The 18,869-nt window shown below is 54.0% G+C and overlaps 1 protein-coding gene across 2 annotated transcripts in view; it reads right to left on the reverse strand.

The window, feature by feature from the left end:
• The window catches only part of RNF220 (ring finger protein 220), a 227,805-nt gene that overhangs the window by 24,665 nt on the left and 184,271 nt on the right, over window positions 1-18,869 (reverse strand). For both annotated transcript variants that reach the window (XM_008151217.3, XM_028160154.2), the window contains exons 2-4: window positions 12,704-12,836; window positions 4,479-4,524; window positions 768-869 (exon numbers count right to left, since the gene is read on the reverse strand). In XM_008151217.3, the coding sequence (XP_008149439.1) occupies window positions 768-869; window positions 4,479-4,524; window positions 12,704-12,836 (281 nt within the window). The remainder of the gene's footprint in view (window positions 1-767; window positions 870-4,478; window positions 4,525-12,703; window positions 12,837-18,869) is intronic.

The raw sequence follows: 18,869 nt of genomic DNA on the forward strand, positions 1-18,869 counted from the left end.
TTGTTTTTCTGCATCAGATCAGGGCTTCTGAGTTAGGACTGTTTTTCCCTTTTTGCACTGGGGCTCCTGGAGAAGGCCTGTTGCCATATAGACAAGTGTTCCTTGGAGCAGGGCCCTGTTTCCCTCCATCTGATGGGGGCTCCTAAAGGCAGGGCCCTGTCTTTCCTCAGAAAGAGAAGCTTCTGGGGGAAGTTCTTTCTCCTTCCTATCACAAAGGTCAAATCAGAGCTAGGCTGTTACCCTTAGGCCTGCTCTGATGGTTTAGGATTGTGTGATTGTTTCCTTCCCTGTTTGCCCAAGGCACTCACAGGCAATGTCTGCCTCTCCTCCCCCGCAACCCTAACCCCAGCGGCCGCCCCCCTCTCCCCCAGTCTGGGCCCGATACCAAGGTTTGGCAGGATTGAATGGTTATTTGCTTGCTCGGGGGGGATCATGGTTTTGAAGTGTCAAGTCTTCAGGTAGTTCGGGCCGTCTCTGCGTCCTTCATGACACTGAACCCTACAGGATACGTCCTGCTGGATGGGATGCTTCAGAGGTGCTGAGAGCCTACCAGAGCCTAGTGACCTTGGCAATGTCTCCCTAAAGTCCATCTGTTTAAGGCACATTCCCTGACACCTGTGCCTTTCGGGTTCAGTTAGGGACACTAGACACAGAGAGAACCAAAAAGAGTTCAGGCCTCTCCTCTTGCCTCCTGAGGAGGGAGGAGTTAGTACCAGGCATGCCCTCGAGCTCTCACCCAGTGAACTTACTTCTCACCGGCTCCTCACCTGGTATCTGTCTGAGTGGTGCAGGTCATCAGTGGCAGATGAGTGTGGGGATGCTGTCGGAGACTCGCCTTCTCTCTTGATGGAAGCAGACAACAGGAGGGACTGGAAGGAGAAAAAGGACATGTGGCCTCAGCGGAAGGAGACCTATAGTCAGGCCCCTAGTTTCTACTCCTGTGGAGCTTTGGGAGAGAGGCCGGGAGGAGGAGGGCGGAGGGAAAGAGGGACCACTGGAGATTCTGAAGGCATGTGGCCAGGTCCTGGGAGTGTGGTTGTGGGAAAGGATGGCTTGGTTCTCAGGGTGGGTAGAGACCCCCGTGAGAGGGCCCAAATCTCCTAGACCCCAGCTAATCTCTACTCCAGTGGGGAAGACTCCCAGCCTACTCACAGAGACGCTAACATGCTGTGCTTTCTCTTAGTGAGCAGAGACTCTGGGACCCCCCTGAAGGGTTGGGGGTAAAGCCACATACGGGCCACCCTGCCGGCCCCTAATACAGGCTGATGGCAGCCCCGCTATGGAGACAGTAAATTAAATAGTATGTATGAGTTTCTTGCGTGCAGCTAGGGATGTACGCTGGGTCCATTTATCCCCGCGCTGCGACGATGACCCTAGCAAAACCCCCAGCAAAACTAATCCCCCCATGTCAATCCTACACGGCCTCTTCTACATACGCCTGCAGTTTAGATTAATAAACTGTCCGCTTTAAAATGTGTGCGAGCCTCACAGTTCTAAATACCACATGGCACGTTCAGCCTGCTCTTGCTGGTTCTTGCCAAGGCCTGTTCAGCTGCAAAGTGGGGGCCTGGAGGCCTGAAAGCAATCCATACTTTCCCCCCCCACCTCCTCCAGCCTGTGCAGCTCGGAGCCAGAAGCATACAATTCCCTAGGAGGCCTCCCCAGCCCAGAAAACCATGCCAAATCGCCAGTGACAGCCCAAAGAAAGCAATTTGGGAAAGATGGAGCAGCCATTTATCCTTCATCTCCGACTGAGCCGTAGGATGTGACCCGCATGCCGTGGCCATGCTGCACATCCTCCGGCAAGGGCCCTGGGAAGGGAGGGGGCAGCTGCGGGCTGGCAGGGCTCCCTGACTCGGCCTCATCCCAGAGCTGCAGGAGGGAGGCTGGGAAGGGCCTGGGGTGGGATTCCCTGCTATGGGAGCCCCTTCTTCACCCTCCCCGGCCCAGGGGGAGGCCTAGGAGGGGACCTGGCCCCGAGCTCAGGAAAGAGGCGGGCTTTCGGTAATGCCCTTCCCCTTCTCTGTCCCTAGGAAGATGCTGAGGAGGGGAAACAATGTACCCTTGCCCCCCACCGTAAGAAAGCGCAGGCTTGTGGGTCCCCCCACCCCTCTTTCTCTCTAGGTTAGAAGCCCTGAGAGGCCTCAGCATTACACCTGGGGCAAGTGGAATAAAAAAAGGTCACTGGCGCTTTTTAAACATGGACCAAAAAGCAGTAAAATGTGCTTTGGAAAAAAAAAAATCCCGGCATTAAATCATGACTTTTTGCCTGGCTCTTCGCCTCATTAAAAGTGGCCTTTTGGAAGGTAAAATTATCATTGTAAGCGATAAGATCTTTAAGAAAATAATTCACGGCTTCTTCACCCTTTAATATGATAGCCGCCACCGGCTAATTTTTTTCTTAATGGCAACGAGGCCATCAATCTTGTCGCAGGCCCCCTCGCCCTCTCCTCCTCCTCCCTCCCTCCTTGTCCCTGTCTTCTCAGTCTCTTGCCTGAACCTTCTACCTCGTGCCTCTTCCATCCATGACCTGCTTCCCTAAAGCCTCAGTCAAGGCAGAGGACAGACCCTGAAATGTCAGCTCTGGGGTGGGGCACATATCTGGAAGGGGCTGAGCAATGGCCCTTGCCTTGGAGTGTGGGTAGCTGCCTTCTCCCCCTTCTGGCAGTGGACTCTGATCTGGTGATGGTGGGGGTGGGGGGGGTGCATTGTGAGCATGGGGACTGGGTATAAACATGGACCGCGTCTGTCCTTAGCACACCAGCCTTGCTGGGGCCCACGTCTCAGCCCCGCCAGCCACGCTCAGCTATCAGGTGTCAGTGGTGGTTGTAATGGCTGAACTGGCAGCTGGTCCGTGACCAACCTGCTTCCGTAACCACGACTACCGAAGGCTTCGAGCTGGGCCAGGCTCAGAGTGTGGCTCCCACCTCCATGATCCACAGCTGCCTGTCACCCCTGCCTCTTCTCTGAGGGCTGGGAGGGCTTTGCTTCCTGGTTGCTGTGTGTTGGGTGATCTCCCCGAATGAAGGTGCAAAGTCCATTTCCACCCTTTGTAAAGGCCTGCAGGGGAGGTGGGACAACCCCGGGGGTAATATGGATCCTTTCCCCAAAGCTGCCCTCTCAGAGGTACCAGTGCCTTTGAGAAACCTAAACACAATAATCTCCTTCTCCAGCTCCTCTGACTGCTGACCACACCAGAGGTTTTGGAACTTTTCCCCCTTAGGATTCTGGGATACCATGTTCTTCTGTGCCCCTTCTAACTCATGACTGTTCCTCTTCTTTCCTGTCTCTGGTACCTTATCTTTTTTTAAAATGTTTTTTAAAAATTGATTTTAGAGAGAGGCTGGGGGAGAGAGAGAGAGAGAGAGAGAGAGAGAGAGAGAGAGAAACATTGATGTGAGAGAGAACTATCAATTGGTTGCCTCCAACACAGGATTGAACCCCCAACCTGGGCATGTACCCTGACTAGGAATTGAACCCGCCAGCTTTTGGTGTCCAGGACGACAGTCCAACCGACTAAGCCACACTGGCCAGGGCTGCTGTACCTTATCTTGACCCCCAATGCAGGAGTCCCCAGATTCTCTCCTTGGCTTTTGCTCTAATCTCTCCTTACACCCTCCCTCACTGATTTCACCCATTCCCAAAGCTTTGACCCTCACTCCTCACTCCCTGTAAAAAGGACTAGGGATTCCTGCCTTTCCTGTCATGTGAGAACTTAAGAGGAAGGATGCCGAGGTGTGAGGGAGGGGACGCTCACTGAGCGAGGGTTCAGGCTTCCTCCCCAGGTCCCCACTCCCTCAAAAGCATCCCCGTTGGGGAAGCAGTACCACCTGTCTCTGGCCACCTACGGGGAGCTTTTGGTACAAGTCCTGTCATTGTCCGAGGCCTCTTTGGCGCCCCCTTGAGCCGGCTATTGTCCTTCACTTTCCTTTCTCCATCTGATGCTTTCAAACTTCTCTCCCTAGTGTCTGTTCAGAGGGCAGACTGTCTCCCCAAAGGAGTCCAGCATCCTCTCTGGCTTCCTGTTGCCCTCAGGACAAAGTTCTCTCTCTCTCTCTCTCTCTCTCTCTCTCTCTCTCTCTCTCTCTCCCCCCCCGCCCCAAGTCTGGCTTCTGAGGCCCTGTGCCATCTGTCTTGACCTGCACTTCTATATGTCCCTTTACTTGCTGCAGTTCACCTTCCTCCTTTGAGTCTCCCCTGCTTTAGAGTCTGGATCCCCCACACCCCCAGGCCACTTTTGGCTTTAACCCTGTCCTGACTGGAAGAGGAAGTCAGATGAACATACCCTGGCTCATACTCAGACGACACACACAGGCACTCAAGCGCACAGGGCAGCCCTAGGCCTCGGGCCGACGCTGAAACCCTAGAGACAGTTGGGGTTCCAGGAAGAGCTCCTTTTATCCTCAAGAGGAACCAGTTCTGGGTGGGCCTAGCTAGGTTAGGGTGGGCAGGAAGAAAACACACAATTGGCCACCTACCTTGGGAGTACCTGGAGCCATGGCATCCTTCAGAAGGGAATTCTTGCTGCCAAGAAAGAAGAGAACAGGGTGACCATTCCACTTGCTGCCCAGGGCATGCGAGAGTAGAATAGCAAGAAGACCCCAAAAAGAGAAGGCATAGCCAGCCTAGCCCAGCCCATTTCAGCCAAGCTCCACTCTGCCTAGCTCAGTGTCCATCGGGCTAAGCGCCAGGGCTGGCTCCTGGGAAGGGGGTACAGACACTAGACATGGTAGGCTCCCCGGTGGATCTGAGGAAAGAGGCTTTACCTGACTCCTGGTATCGGCCCTGAAGATTCTGCCTGTCCTGGATACCCCCTTTCCTCCACCCCCTGTCCCCAGCCTGCTCTTAGCTCCTCTGGGATTGGGGTGATGGAGCTGACATGGCTCTTGTCAATTCTCCCTCCAACACGCTGCAAACTGCGTTAGGCCAGGAATGATCTCCCCCTGATTCAATTTGTCAGCCCCAGGCCCTCCGGCATCCGGCGCGGCAGGCGGGCGGGAGCTGGGCCCTGAAATATGGTGGGTGGCTTGGAGCAGGCGGGGGCGGGGGCAGGAGGTGATAGATGGGCTGTGGGGGAGGCGAGGACTGTGTTTAATAACAAAATTGGTATGCAAGGCCACATCCCGCGCTAAGCATGAGTGATCCAGAGCCACAAAGTATTACAAATCCCCGCTAAACAGATGCTGACAATGGAACAAGACGTATCAAATCAGATCCACTTCAGAAACATTAATATCCCTGTTCCTGTCCCTCCCTCCCTGCTGCCCCCGCTATGCTCACCACATCTGTGCTCACACATTCATGCACGTGCACTCACTCAAACCCCTCCCCCCCCCCCCCCCACAAATACATGCACACAGAGGTGCTGGCTGATACACGCATGGAGGCAGACACAGCCCATTCACACAGGGTCCCTGCACAGACATGTGTACAAGCTGTCCAGGTAAAGCACACCCACAGATAGCCATAAAGCACAAAGACACACGTGGGGGCAGACAGACTCACAGGGTGTATACACAGGGAGCACCCTCAGGGTCAGACATGGACACACCCAACACACAGGCAAAGGTATAGGCAGATGCAGAAAAAAGTAGTCATTCTCAACCAGGGCCATTCGCCCCCAGAGGACATGTGGCAGTGTCTGGAGACATTTCTGATGGTTATCACATGGGGTGGGGAGTTTGCTATTGGCATTTAGTGGGTAGATGACATTAACCATCCTACAGTGTATTGGGTAGCCCCTCACAATAAAGAATTATCCAGCCCAAAATGTCAATAGTGCCGAGATTGAGAAACCCTGGTATAAAGGCAGATATACTCATATCCATTGTCTCTCTATCACGCTGTCAACAGTCACGTAGATACGTGTGGTCACACCCGGTGCTCAGACAAGCAAACAGATGCACGGGCACAGAGTCCTATTCCCGGAGACATGTCCATAAAGACACATTCACCACCGTCACGCTACCCGGATGGAGAGCTGCTCCCAATCCACATCCACGTAAATGCGTGCTTAGATACAGAACCGGCACACACCCAGTCACTCAGTCACCCACAACGGCGGACACACGGACACACCCACGCAGATATGTATGTGACAGCGCAGGGGCCCCCAGGCTTGGCAGCAGGGTGAGCCTCAGGTCTGAGTGTAAAGCAGAGCTGTCTGCCTGATTCGTCACAGTGGGAGCATCACACTACGGGAAGGACAGGCAGACAGACCAGGTTCCATTCAATTTGTTCATAAATGGTCCTTGTATTCCTGCTCCATGCCTGGCCCTGATCTAGGTCCGGGGGATCCAGAGAAGAAACCGGGCTGCTCTTGAGGAGCAAGTAGCTCGTGCATTCCTGACTTCCATCATTCCTTCACTCCTTCATTCCCTCAGTCAACAGGTACTGACATCTCCATTGTGCTGGGCACTGTGCTTGGCCCTGCAGATACAGACATGAGGCATCCGCTGTATAACGTTGTTCTCACCGGACCCCTGAACTGAGGTCCGAGTATTACTACCTGAGCAGGAGCAGGTTGGAACAGAAAAGGAAGAAATGAACCATTACGGTGCACCCGCCACCTGCGGCAGGCCTGTGCTAGGTACGCCATATGGTTATCTTACCCTTCACAGGAATTTTACAAAGTTGACTAACAGGTTAAGTGACACTTCTCTGCTCACACAATCTGGATTTTTGCGTTCATGTCCGACTGGAGCCCAAAGTGCTGCTTTTCCACCGCCCAGCCAGCCTCCCTAATCATACCCAGGGGTGAGGATGAGAGAGATCTTTTTCTCTCTGGGCTTCGGAGAGGGTCCGCTGACTCTGGGCGTTACTTTACTCTGTTGATGAATAGAAATGGGGACACTGAGGGTCAGAATGTCCAGTCTCCCTGGATCTTTTCCTGGCGATTCTCTTCCCTTTCCCTCGTTTAGACTGGTACTACCCCAGATTCCTCCCTCCCTCTGAGCCTGCACCCCCTCCCTACCTTCCCTCTAACTACCTGATCACCTCCAGATGTGCTTGGTCCCCTAGAGACAGGAGTCTGGCGAAGGGCCCGCCTTGGAGAGGAAAGGTCTGAGCCCCAGAGCTGCAGGCAGCCCGCCTCCCGCCCAGCCCATCCACTCAGCTCTGCCTTCCGTCCCTCCCTGTTTCCACAGACCGCCCCCAACGATTTCCTCCCTTCCTCAGTCACTCGCTGCCTAGTGATCCATGGGTTTTAAATTATAACTGGGACCCAGGAAACGCGTTCCTAAGTACAATATTCATGGGCTGGGCTGACACTTTTAATTAAGGTGATTTACACTGAATTATCCTTGGAAATAAAGAAATGGTGCACTGCCCGGGAATAAACCATCATCACCAGCCGCCTTTGTAAGTTACACTTCGTTTTAATCTATTTGGGGAATTGTTTATCTAGTTCATTACCCAACCAAACACCGAGGCCGGCCTTAAATAAGGCTTAAGTGGGGGTGGGGGCACCGCCATCTCCACGGTCCCCAGCCTCCCTCTGGGTCCTTCCAGCCCCTTTAAAGCACTGACCAGAGAGCCAGCTTCTCAGTCCAGAGGCCAGAACTTGGAGTGGCTCGGGAAGCCTCCCAGAAGAGGTGTCTGAGCTCAGGCCAGGCCATGCCAAGCCTCCCTCTCAGCTTCGTGCAATCTCTGCACGTCCAAGGCCTTTTCCTCTGGGTGGAAACTCCTGCCTTCGGGCCACAGAGGAGTCTGGGCAACGCTTCCTCCCACCGGCCCTTCCATCTCCAGCTCCCATCTGTGTTCCTGCCTCTCTATCAGTGCACACCCAGTCTCCACCACCACAGCTTGGCTCAGCATGCCAGAGCCCTGTGCACCATCTCCTTCCCTCAGACATCCGCTTCTCTGCCATCATTACCCCTCCTGCCACCCAAGTCAGAAAGCTCTTCCTAGTAAGTACCCACTAAGTCATCAGCCAAGTTCTCTTGCTTCTTCCTCCACCACTCTCTCTTCATTCCCTCTTCCCGCTGTCATTGTGCTAGGCCAGCCTCATCATCTGTCCCCTGGACCAGCCCAACCTCCTCACTTGCCTCCCTGCTTCTCCTCCAACTCACGCCCACACTGGCCTGGCCTCCAGAGTGATTCTCCTACAGCTCGGCTCCCTCATCAGCTTCTTCCGGCTCACCAGTGTTCTAATTCCCCATTACCTCTAGGACAACCCTCCAGCATCAAAGGCCCTCCACTATCTGTCCTCAATCGAACTTTGCCTTCCTTGTTCTAAACTAGCCGATCCTGGGGTCTAATGGAACCCCGCGCAGGGCTGGGAGGGGAAAGAGAGAGGATGGGGTGAGGGAGGGTGTGTGGACATTGCCTCTGAGCTGGAATGTAAAAGGACTTGGAAAAGTGTAAGTCTTTGCCATCGGAGTTCTGACTTTTCTTCCTGAAGGTGTCTACCTGCCCTGTGCCCGTGGGAAGTGGGGGTGTGTGAGCACATCATGGGTGTTGGAATGGGGGTGTGTGCGTGTGCCTGCACATCATGTATATGTTTGAGTCTGTGAAAAGCAGCCAGCCCTAGTTTGGGAGCTGGAAGGTCCCGCTTCTCTGTGTGGGCCCCGGGGGGTGAGGGGGGGGGCGAGTATCTGAAATAGCAGCTGCTGGGGTGGGGGGACACAGGGAAGGAGAGGGCCAACACCAGGCCCACCCTGAAGGGCTCCCTGGGGAACAACCGTGTGGATGGAGGGACAGTCCCTCCTGGGTGAGGCAGAAGTGGGCTGAGGGAGGAAAGGGAGGGCAAAGGAGGCAAAGGCAGGGTAAGAGAGGAAAGGGAACGGTTGGAGAGAAGAGGAAAGAAGGAAGGGAGCAGAGAGGAGAAGGAATCATGGAGCAGAGGGGAAAGTGCTGGGGAGGAAGCCTCCAGCCTTGTGCCATGGATGGGGGAATGCCCTCATTTGGGCTCTACCCGCCTGCAGGACTCAGTTTCCCCATCTGTGAAATGGCTGGTAAAAGGCCACTCCCAGCTCTGGGAGCTGAGGACCCGCCAGCGGAGGAGCGGGAACCGGGTGCCACATCTTTTCCCAGCCTCCTCTGCTCTCTCCGGCCTCCCTGAGAGCAGGCAGGGGCGGGGCAAGGGCAGCCGAGGCTGGGCCCTCCCCGCTAGCCCGCAGGGAGCTGACACGCTCCTAGGGAATTTATCACGCACCCAATTACAATGTTAATTGGCAAGTTCCTGAAATCAATTAATTCGCAAATTTTTTCCAATTAAAAATCCAGATAAATCACGAGGGCGGCGGCGGCGGGCCGGTCCAGCCTGCAGCCCGGTGGGCGCAGCGGCCGCAGGGAGGGGAGAGGGACGGCGAGGGGAGGGGGCCGCGGGCGCGGCTGCCCTTGAACGCCTTTGCCGGCCGGTCGGACTGTCAGCGCGTCGGGCTCGGCGGGGCCGAGACAGATAAAACCATCGACCCGTCGCCGCCAGCGCTTCGGCTTTATCGATCCGACGGGAATTTCACTTGCTGTGCAGATCCCGCTGTCCGGCTGTCAGACATGGGGGGGGGGGGGGGGCGTGCCAGAGGTTAGGGGGTGCTGGGCTGGGCCTGGACGTGAGGGGCACAGAAGTGGGGGAGGCAGCGCAGAGACGTGAGAGGTGGCGCGGATGTGGGAGTTCGGGTGGGAAATGGACGTGGGGGGTAAGGGTGTGAAAGCAGGGGATGCTTTGAGGGGATGTGGGGAGGAGGGGCAGGTGCAGGGTCATGGTGGGGGTGGAATAAGAAAGGCTGTGGGAGCAGTCACGTCCTGGGCAGTGCAGGGGTGGGGCCATGGGGATAAGGCTGAAGTGTGGCCCCCACTGAGGCAGAAAGAAAGCTTGGACCCCCATTCTCCAGACCCTCTTAGGGGTGCACTGCGTTTACAAGGCTCTGCAGGTCCCTCCATCTCTGCCTCTATTCTCTGTTCCTGTTGAGGGGAAGTCTCCCATTGGGAGCCCATTACCCAGAAACCCTCCTGCACAGGCAAGGGGTGGAACTCAACTGCAGAAGGATGCTACTTTCCCTCTGCCCCTTCCAGGATAGTCCCAGGCGTGTGCGTGTGCGTGTGCATGTGCGTGTGCGCGTGTGTGTGTGTGTGTGTGTGTTTGGGGTGAAGAGGATAGACACGAGTTAGATTGCTTGCTTGAGTGTAAATCTTATCTTTACCATTTTATTAGCTGTGCAATCTTAGAGAAGTCACTTAACCCCTCTGTACCTCAGTTTCCTCATCTGTAAAATGGAGTTAAAATTATTACTTACCCCAGAGAGTTGTTGTTAAGATTAAATAAATTAATGCAATGCAATACCACTATATGCTGTGGCACATGGTGAGTGTTCAGCAGGATAATAATTATTCTTATTAGTATAGTCTTTTGTGGTAGTTTTAAGTATCCCTACAAATTCGTTGATACCCTTCCCTTCAAGAGGTAGAGCTTACAGGTTTATCCTCCTCTCTCTCTTTTTTAAAAAAATATTTTTATTGATTTCAGAGAGGAAGGGAGAGGGAGGGAGAGAGAAACATCAATGATGAGAGAGAATCACTGATCGGCTGCCTCCTGCACGCCCCCCACTGGGGATCAAGCCCACAACCTGGGCATGTGCCCTTGACTGGAATCGAACCCGGGACCCTTCAGTCCCCAGGCTGATGCTCTATCCACTGAGCCAAACCAGCCAGGGCTATCCTCCTCTCTTGAGTGAGGGCTGGGCTTGGTGAATAGAGGAGACTAGATTGGAAGAAGTGGAGACTAGATCATAGAAGGCATTGTGGCTTCCTTCTGAGTCTCTCTCCTGGATCACTTCCTCTGTGGGAAGTCGGCTGCCACGTCCCAGGGAAACGGGAGCCGCCCTGTGGAGGGCCCCGCTGTGCAGGACCCGAGGCCTCCTGCCAACAGCCATGTGAGCGCCCTCCTGGGAACGGACCCTGCAGTCCCCGCACACCTTCAGAGGACTGCAGCCTCATGGAGACTGGGAGCAGAAGCCGCAGCTCCCTGCAGCGCCCTAGCGAAGCCGTTCCTGAACTGGCCCATAGGAACTGAGATAATAAATGTTGTTTCAAACTGTTCAATTTGGGGATAACAGCAATAGATAAATAATTAATCTCCCTTCAAAATTCAGCTTGGGCCTGACCTCCCTCGGGAGGCCTTCTCTGCTCTGTGCCTGAGTTGGTACCTCCCCGAGACTCCCACAGCTCCAGTCCTTCCCACGGAGCCGTCTCCCTCCCTCAGGGTGTCCATTGCCTGGTTCTACTTACTCCCCTACATTGAGCTTCAGCATTTCTTTCTTTCTTTCTTTTTTTTAAAAAATATTTTATTGATTTTTTTACAGAGAGGAAGGGAGAGGGGGAGAGAGCTAGAAACATCGATGAGAGAGAAACATCAATCAGCTGCCTCCTGCACACCTCCTACTGGGGATGTGCCCGCAACCAAGGTACATGCCCTTGACCGGAATCAAACCTGGGACCCTTCAATCTGCAGGCTGATGCTCTATCCCCTGAGCCAAACCGGTCAGGGCGAGCTTCAGCATTTCTGATTCACCTTGGGGTCCCCCGCATCCTGCACAGGGGTGAGGTGAGAGGGCGGCAGGAAGGAGGATTAGTCCGGTTTGATGACTTGAATTGAACTGGTGGGGCAGGCTGTTCTCTGTGGCAGATTGTATTTTCCAAAGATGGTTGCAGCCATATCTCGCATCACCCATGCTTTTCCATGAGCTCGCCTTGCTCCCATCACACGGCGGGTCAATGTCCCTTCCCTTTGGATCTGGGTGGGCTAATACTGCCTTGACCAATAGAGTACAGCAGAGGTGACATTAAGTGATTTCTGAGGCTAGGTTATGGAAGGTGACCCAGCTTCCATATCGTTGGTGAGAGCATTTGTTTTAGAGCTCCAAGCCACCATATAAGAAGGTCAACAATCGCAAAGCTGCCGTGCTACGGGAAAGCCCGGGCCACATGGAGAAGCCATGTGTAGGTGCTTCGGTCACAGCCCCCCAGCTGAAGTCCCAGGTGACAGCCAACATCATCCACCACACATGGGAGTGACAGAGCCTCCAGGGAAACCAGCTCCCAGCTATTGAGTCTTCCCAGACCTTAGACGTCACCCCCTCTGTGCTGTGTGAGTTCCTGACGCCACAGATTCCATGAACATAATGAAACGCTTGCTTTAAACCGCTAAGATTTGGGGTAATTTGTTACACCCCTCTCTGCTCTGTTTGATAACCTGGCTCCTCCACACGGCTGTCCAGGCGGCTCCGCCCAGTTCTTGAGGCAGGGACAGGGGAGGTGGGGTAAAGCAGTGGGGACACGCCTGAACACCGTCTCCAGATTGTCACCTTTCAGACTGGAGCTCCCTAGAGGAGGTAGTGTTGACTGCCCTGGAGGGCAGCACCAGCCTGCACTTCTGGTGGGGCTGCCAGGCCTGCTGCTGTTGCCCTGCCCGAGGCTCAGCATGGCAGTGCAGGGACTGTGGCAGTGGCTAACCGCTTTCTAGCTCCTCTTGTGCCCTTTAGAGGCCTGCAGAGGGGTCACTCTCCTCCCAGCTCCAAAAATAGAGCAGGGAGAGAGAGGCAGCACTAGTCAGCTGGAGGACTGAACGCAGAGTGGAGGACGGCAGCAGGGCCTTGCCTTCTGACTAGCGGCTGGGGTGCGGGCCAGGCGGCGTTCCTGGGACGTGGTAGCTAGAACCCTGAGTGGGATCCCTCTGGCAGGCAGGCCCTCCTGTTACGTGGCTTACCTGGTGGGCAGCTGGGCCAGCTGTTCCAGTTCTTGCTCCATATGCTCCTGCAACTCGCTGGGCCTCAGCAGGACCTGGCAGATGGGGCAAATAGGGGCCTGGCTGTCAAACAATGCTGCTGCCTTTTTCTTACCTGGTGAGGGAAGAAGAACAGACAGAAATATAAGTGGGGCTGGTCTGTGGAGGGAAACCCAGTGTCCTAATCCTCGGACCCAGACCTGCCGATGCCTCCTAGGGCTTCTAGGCTTTGAGAAAGGTGAGCCCGAGGGCCTCAGAGCTCATGAGCATCACCTCTCTTTGCAGCTCCAGAGGCGGTGGCTGTGAACGGCACCTCCGCAGCCAGCTGCCCCTCTCAGAAATCTATCGGGACACAAATGATGCTCTAGGCCAGCGATTTTCAACCGGTGTGCGCAAGAATTTTTAAAACATGCAATACCTGATTATTTAGTCAGGGGGCGCTGACTTATCTGCTCTTAGATTGCCCAGTAAAAAAATGACAACACAACATAAACTGATGAACAAAAATAGAACCAGAGACATAGAAGCATCAGACAGACTGTCCAACCTATGAGGGAAGGCGGGGAGTGAGGGGGTAAGAGATCAACCAAAGGACTTGTATGCAGGCATATGAGCATAACAATGGACACAGACAGTAGGGGGTGAGGGCATGTGCTGGGGGGTGGGAGAGGCCGGGGAGAGGTCAATGGTGGAAGAAAGGAGACTCATGTAATACTTTAAACAATAAAGAATTTAAAATAATAATAATAAAAATGACAATAGCCAACACAACAATAGCTTTCTGGTGTGAATGAATCAAAATGATACCTATATTTTTTGTCAGATAGGCAAAAAATATATTTTTTGGTATGCCACAGAATTTTAGTAATTAGTTTATGTGTGCCATGAGATGAAAAAGGTTGAAAATTGCTGCTCTAGGCAATCAAACCTTGATCACTTCATTTCACACAGGTTAGTGAAGGTCTCGGTTTAATCATACCATCGCCCAGAATGCCAGGTCTCTCCTTTCCCCTCACTGCTTCCACACTCCCGAAATCTGGAGAAGGAAGAAAAGAGGGAGAAAGGGGATCCATTCCTGCAGTCATTCAACAAACACTGTCCGCTGTCTACCCTCAGCAGTGGGACGCGGACTAGAGTCAGATCTAGTCGCTGCCCTTGAGGCCCTCACAGTCGAGTGGAGAAGCCTGGAAAGGACCCGGGTGCATGCCATCTTTCAGGGTGGCTCTCTCTCCCAGTTCCTCACTTTTCCCAGGGCTCCTTTCCACAGCCCCTTCTTTCCTCGTCCTGCATGCTGGACGACCTTGTTCCTTCCTCCGGCCCTAATTCCCACCTGCGTCCCCCAGAATCTGTATCCCTCCCCCAGGTCCCTCCATGTTCTGCAGAGCCCCATATCCAAAGACCTTTTGGACACCAATGCCTGGATATTCCCAGAGAATCTGAAACTCAACAATCCTAAAAGGAGTCTTTCCTCTTTTTCACCCCTCCCAGACCTGCTCCCCTTCAGCAGTGCCCATCTCAGTTAGTGAACTTGCATTCACCTTGTCGCCCAAGCCAGTAACATTTGCCTCAACCTCCAAGTCCTGTCCGTTTTCACCTTCGATATTCCTGGAATCTATGTTCTCCCGGTTCAGGTTGTACCACCTCTCACTTGGATAACCTCACTGGCCTCTGTGAGTCTCACAGATTCTGGGCTCTCCCCCCAAAATACCCTTCAAATTGTGTGCTTCCAATACACAAGTGCACATGCATATAGTGCTGGCTATACTGGCTTGGGGGCTGGCTGGGAGCCTAAACTCTGTCCCCACTCTGTCCCTGGCGGCAACCAGAGCACACCATGCTGAGAGGGAGCCTGAAGGTTGCCTAGTACACCCCCTTGGGACGCCTAACCACCCCCCCTTGCCACTTTCCCCACCCAGGGCTCCGCTAGCCTCTGCTAGTAGGTGTGGGGTTGAGGAGCCCCATTCATCCAGAAACATCCCTGCCTGTCCACGTGAACTTTGACTGTAGAAAGGACTTCTTTAGCCTAAAGTCTGGACTTTTCTCTCTGCCTCTTCTGCCCACTGGGGCCCAGAGAAGGTCAGAATCAGTTTGAGAAAGAAGAAGCCGTGCCAGTGATGATTGAGAGGGTTGCCAGTTTAAAAATATAAGATGCCTAGTTACATTTGAATTTCAGATAAAGAATGAATACTTTTTAGTGTAAGTTTGTCCCAAATGCTGCATGGGACTAAAAGCTATTCATTGTTTTTCTAAAATTCAAATGTACCTGGATGCCCTGTATTTTTATGTGCTAAATCTAGCCCTGCTATGCCTGAGGGAGCTCCCAGGTCTGGCCAGCACAAGAACCCGCTCCCTTTGACACAGCCTCAGGATGACCACGGCTCTCCTGGATGCCTGACTGAGTCGTCTGAGAGCTCAGAGGAAGGAGTAATGCATTCTGGGTATGAGTCTTGAGGAGTGAAAAAAAAGAAGGCTAACCAAAAAAATGAAATTTAAGTTGTGACTTAGAAGTATTCTAGGCAGAGAATGGGAGCAAATGAATGAATGAATGAATGAATGAATGAATGAATGAGTTTTGAGTTCCTTGTGGGCAGGGACCATTTCTTATCCATCTTTATATCTATACACAATTGAAAACAGACCTGACATAGACTAGATGCTCAAAGATGAAGCAAGGGAGAGGAGAAGAGGAAGGGAGGGAGGTGAGGAAGGAAGAGCAGGTTGTGCTGGAAGCCAGATGACCTTCGCAGAGCTGGGGTGTCAGCTGTGGAGGCTTTGTTTGTGTCAGGATGGGGAAGGTAAGGTTCTATCTAGTCTATGTGGCTAGGTCTCTGAGGAGGGCCAGGGGCCCTACTGACCCTGTGCCGTGGCTGTGCCTCAGGTGCTCAGGGGACAGCTGGCAGGCAGCGCTGAGTAAGAGAAGCAGGTGTAGCGCTGGTCTGGGAGTGAGGAGATGAGGATTTGAGTCTTAGCTCTGCCTCTCACTTCACTCAGCCAGAGAACCTCAGCGTGAGTGAGACCCTAGATAGTCTCCAGGCCATTATCTATATTTTACAGATGGGAAAACTGAGGCTCAGAACTGGAAGGGACCCCTGTGCTTAGCTCTTGACCTCATTGCCTCATTTATTTATAAGTTCAGCAAGTATTTCTTAAACAATTATCCTACTTCAGGTATTATTCCAGGAGAAACTAGAATTCAGAGATAAATAAAACACACGCTGGGCCTCAAGGAGATCACAAACTAGTAGGGAAGCCAAAAGGGAAGGTTAGTGATTGCAGCCGGTGCAGCCCTGGTCAGGGCTGAGGGGGGCATGACTGGCTGCTCTGGGTGGGGCAGGAGGGGCAGGAGGGGCCAGAGCACGGCAGCTGGGGGCTAGGGGAAAGATGAATAGGAGAGTTGACAAGGCTGTTGAAACAGGTCACTGAGGCTAGGCTTGGGGTTTAAGGGGGAAATGGCAAGAGAGGAGACTGGAGAAAGAGGGGGATCCAAGGCATGGCGTCTGCGCGAGGTGGAAACATGAGGCTTTAAGCCCCTTTTGGCTTGGAATGCCAACTCTGGCTCTTAGGGCTCCTAGAGCCCAGATTCCTCCCTCCACGCCTGGCACCAGGCCTCAGCATTCCCATATACCCGTGCTCAGTTCACCTGTCTTGCTGCCACAGAGATCTACTTTTCTGAAACTGAAGCCCGGCCTCAGTTTCCCTGTTGGGACAATGGGCCCTCTTCCTGGCTTCCAGCGTCAGGAATAGCATTGAAAGGGATCTGCGGAGGAACCCCGCAGCCTACGTTCTCCATCCCACCCCCATTTGCTCAGGGGTTGGAGTGGCAGGTGTCAGCGTGGCCATGGGCCTCCTGCTCCCCTCCCCCGCTGTGTTCCCTATAATTTTATATTGAGACCTGTGGTCATGACGTGGGTTTTACTGCACTAACGACATGGCCTGCCCAGGTTTAATGACAAAATCCATACTCTGGCCCTGGGCCTGCTCCTCGTTTGCATAATTCCCAGAATACAGCTCCCTGAAGCTTTTGACCTGGGCCATTACAGTGGCCATAAAATGGGCCATAAAACCGCTGGGGATGGCCCAGAGGAGGGGGCCGTGGTCTTGCGGGGGTGGGAACGAAGTCCTCAGCCCCCTACTCTTCCTCGGCCTGGGAGGAGGCATCCTCTGGCTCTCCCCTTCCACAGTTCCCAGGCTGGAGAGGCCTCCAGAAATCCTTAGCCCAGCTGCCCATCAGATGCAGACATCACAGGTAGGCAGACCGAGCCCACCAGCGGCAGGCTGTCAAAAAGCATCTTCTCCTTGAGCATCCCTTACTCCTGCCCTCGCCTCCCACCCCATAGCTGGCCAAGCCCTGTGCCACAGGTGGGTCTAGGTCATTTGGGCCCTTGTTCTATCTTGTCCCTCTTCAGGAGGCCTAGTTCCCCAGGGAGGTCAGGAGCCAGTCTGAGCAGCACGGTGGGGAGACACGGGAAACGTGAGGGGATGGGGACAGGGACGGGGACGGGCTGTCAGTGCTAAAGATGATGAATGGAGGAGGTGAGGCAGGAGGCCCAGTGTTATCGGCAGTAGATGGCGGGTGCGGGCGCTCGCCGCTCCTGCTAATCCCCGGGCGCTGCCTCAGCCCTTGCACTGATAACGAGGAAATGGGACTGACAACAATTTTTAGCTGAGAGATTCTTCACCAAAATGCCAGGCGGCCGGAGGTCTGACAGCGCCTGATTGAGTGTGTGAGTGTGTGGGGGGAACGCCCGCAGCCCCCTCCCCTCCCATGCAAAGATGGATCGCTCATTCCGCCTCCCGTCCACATTCATTACCGCACCTCCCTCCCGCCACCCCCGTTCCCACGGCACCTGCCGCCTCCACTTCTCTGCCTGCCGCAGGTATCCCTGGAAGCACGAGGAGAGCGGGGAGCGGAGGGGACCCTGACCCTATCCTCAGCTCAAAAGGCCTCGAGGTGACTGCAGAGTCAGGGCTGAGAGTCAGGCCCTGCCTGGAGGCTCCGTGGCTGTGTGACCTCTAGAGGGTCTCTTTCCCTTTCTGAGCTGCTGGAATACCTTCCCCACCAGAAAACAAGAGGCTTCAACAGGAAGTGACTGGCTGTGGCTGTGAGGGGGATACGGGCAGGCTGAGGACAGAGGGGAGGTCAAGCCAAGTAACTGTTTCTTGCATGGGCCAGACTCTGAGGGTCCAATCCTCAAGCCTTGGAACAAGGCCTTGGGCACCTGGGGTCCCAATTCAGCCCTCTGCTGCCCCCCTCTGTTGGGAACTTTGGACCATTGGGAGCAGGCAACTCCAGGGCTGGCACAGCTGCCCCTAGGACATCTTCCATGTGAGGCCTGTGCAGAACTGGACACTGGAGGATGAGGGTCTCGTTCAAAGGGGATGTCCTCCCTTCCTAGGTCACTAACCCACCTTTGGCCCTGCGACTCCCCACCATGCGATGGCCTCTCTGGCTTGGCTTGTTTGGTTTTGTCCCAGCTCTGTTGCCGGTGCTTCCACTCCGACCTCTCTGTTTGTACAGACGCTAAAAGGCAGGGCTTGACTGCCTGGTGTCTGACTTAGGAAGGAGGAGGGTTAAAATGAGGGCGAGGGTTAACCCTAAAGACAAATGGCAATGGAGGCTGGGACTTCTAAGAGTATGTACGTGTGTCTATGCATGTGTTTGTATGTATACACGTGTGTGTGTGTGTGTGTGTCCTCTCCCTCCTCTCCCTGCATCCCCAGTAGAAGAGCCTCCATTTCCTAGTGACCAAGACACAGGAGCCTTCAAGCAACATCCAGTGGAGTTACTTCTCAGTGGCTGTGAGACCTGGAGCAAATCACTGAACACTTCTGAGCTTGTTCCTTCTTGTGTGAAACAGGGATAATAATGACTAACGCCTAGGACTTTTGTGAGTATCCAGTTAAATCAAGGCTGTGGACAGGTGACGAGTCATTATTATCTCCAGGAGGACACTAGCACAGCTTGTTATTTGTGCCTGTATTTGCCCCATCCCGACACCAGCCTGGCTTTGCCCTGTATCTGGCCTTCTTCCCTGCTATGATCAAGGTTGTAGGTAGGTACCTGGTCCTTTTGGCCTCCATGGAGTTCCTTCTTCTTATCCATCCATACCCATATGCCCATTTATTGGTTTGTATGTCAATATATCCA

The sequence above is a fragment of the Eptesicus fuscus genome, chromosome 9 (assembly GCF_027574615.1).
Source record: "Eptesicus fuscus isolate TK198812 chromosome 9, DD_ASM_mEF_20220401, whole genome shotgun sequence".
Lineage (NCBI taxonomy): Eukaryota > Metazoa > Chordata > Mammalia > Chiroptera > Vespertilionidae > Eptesicus > Eptesicus fuscus.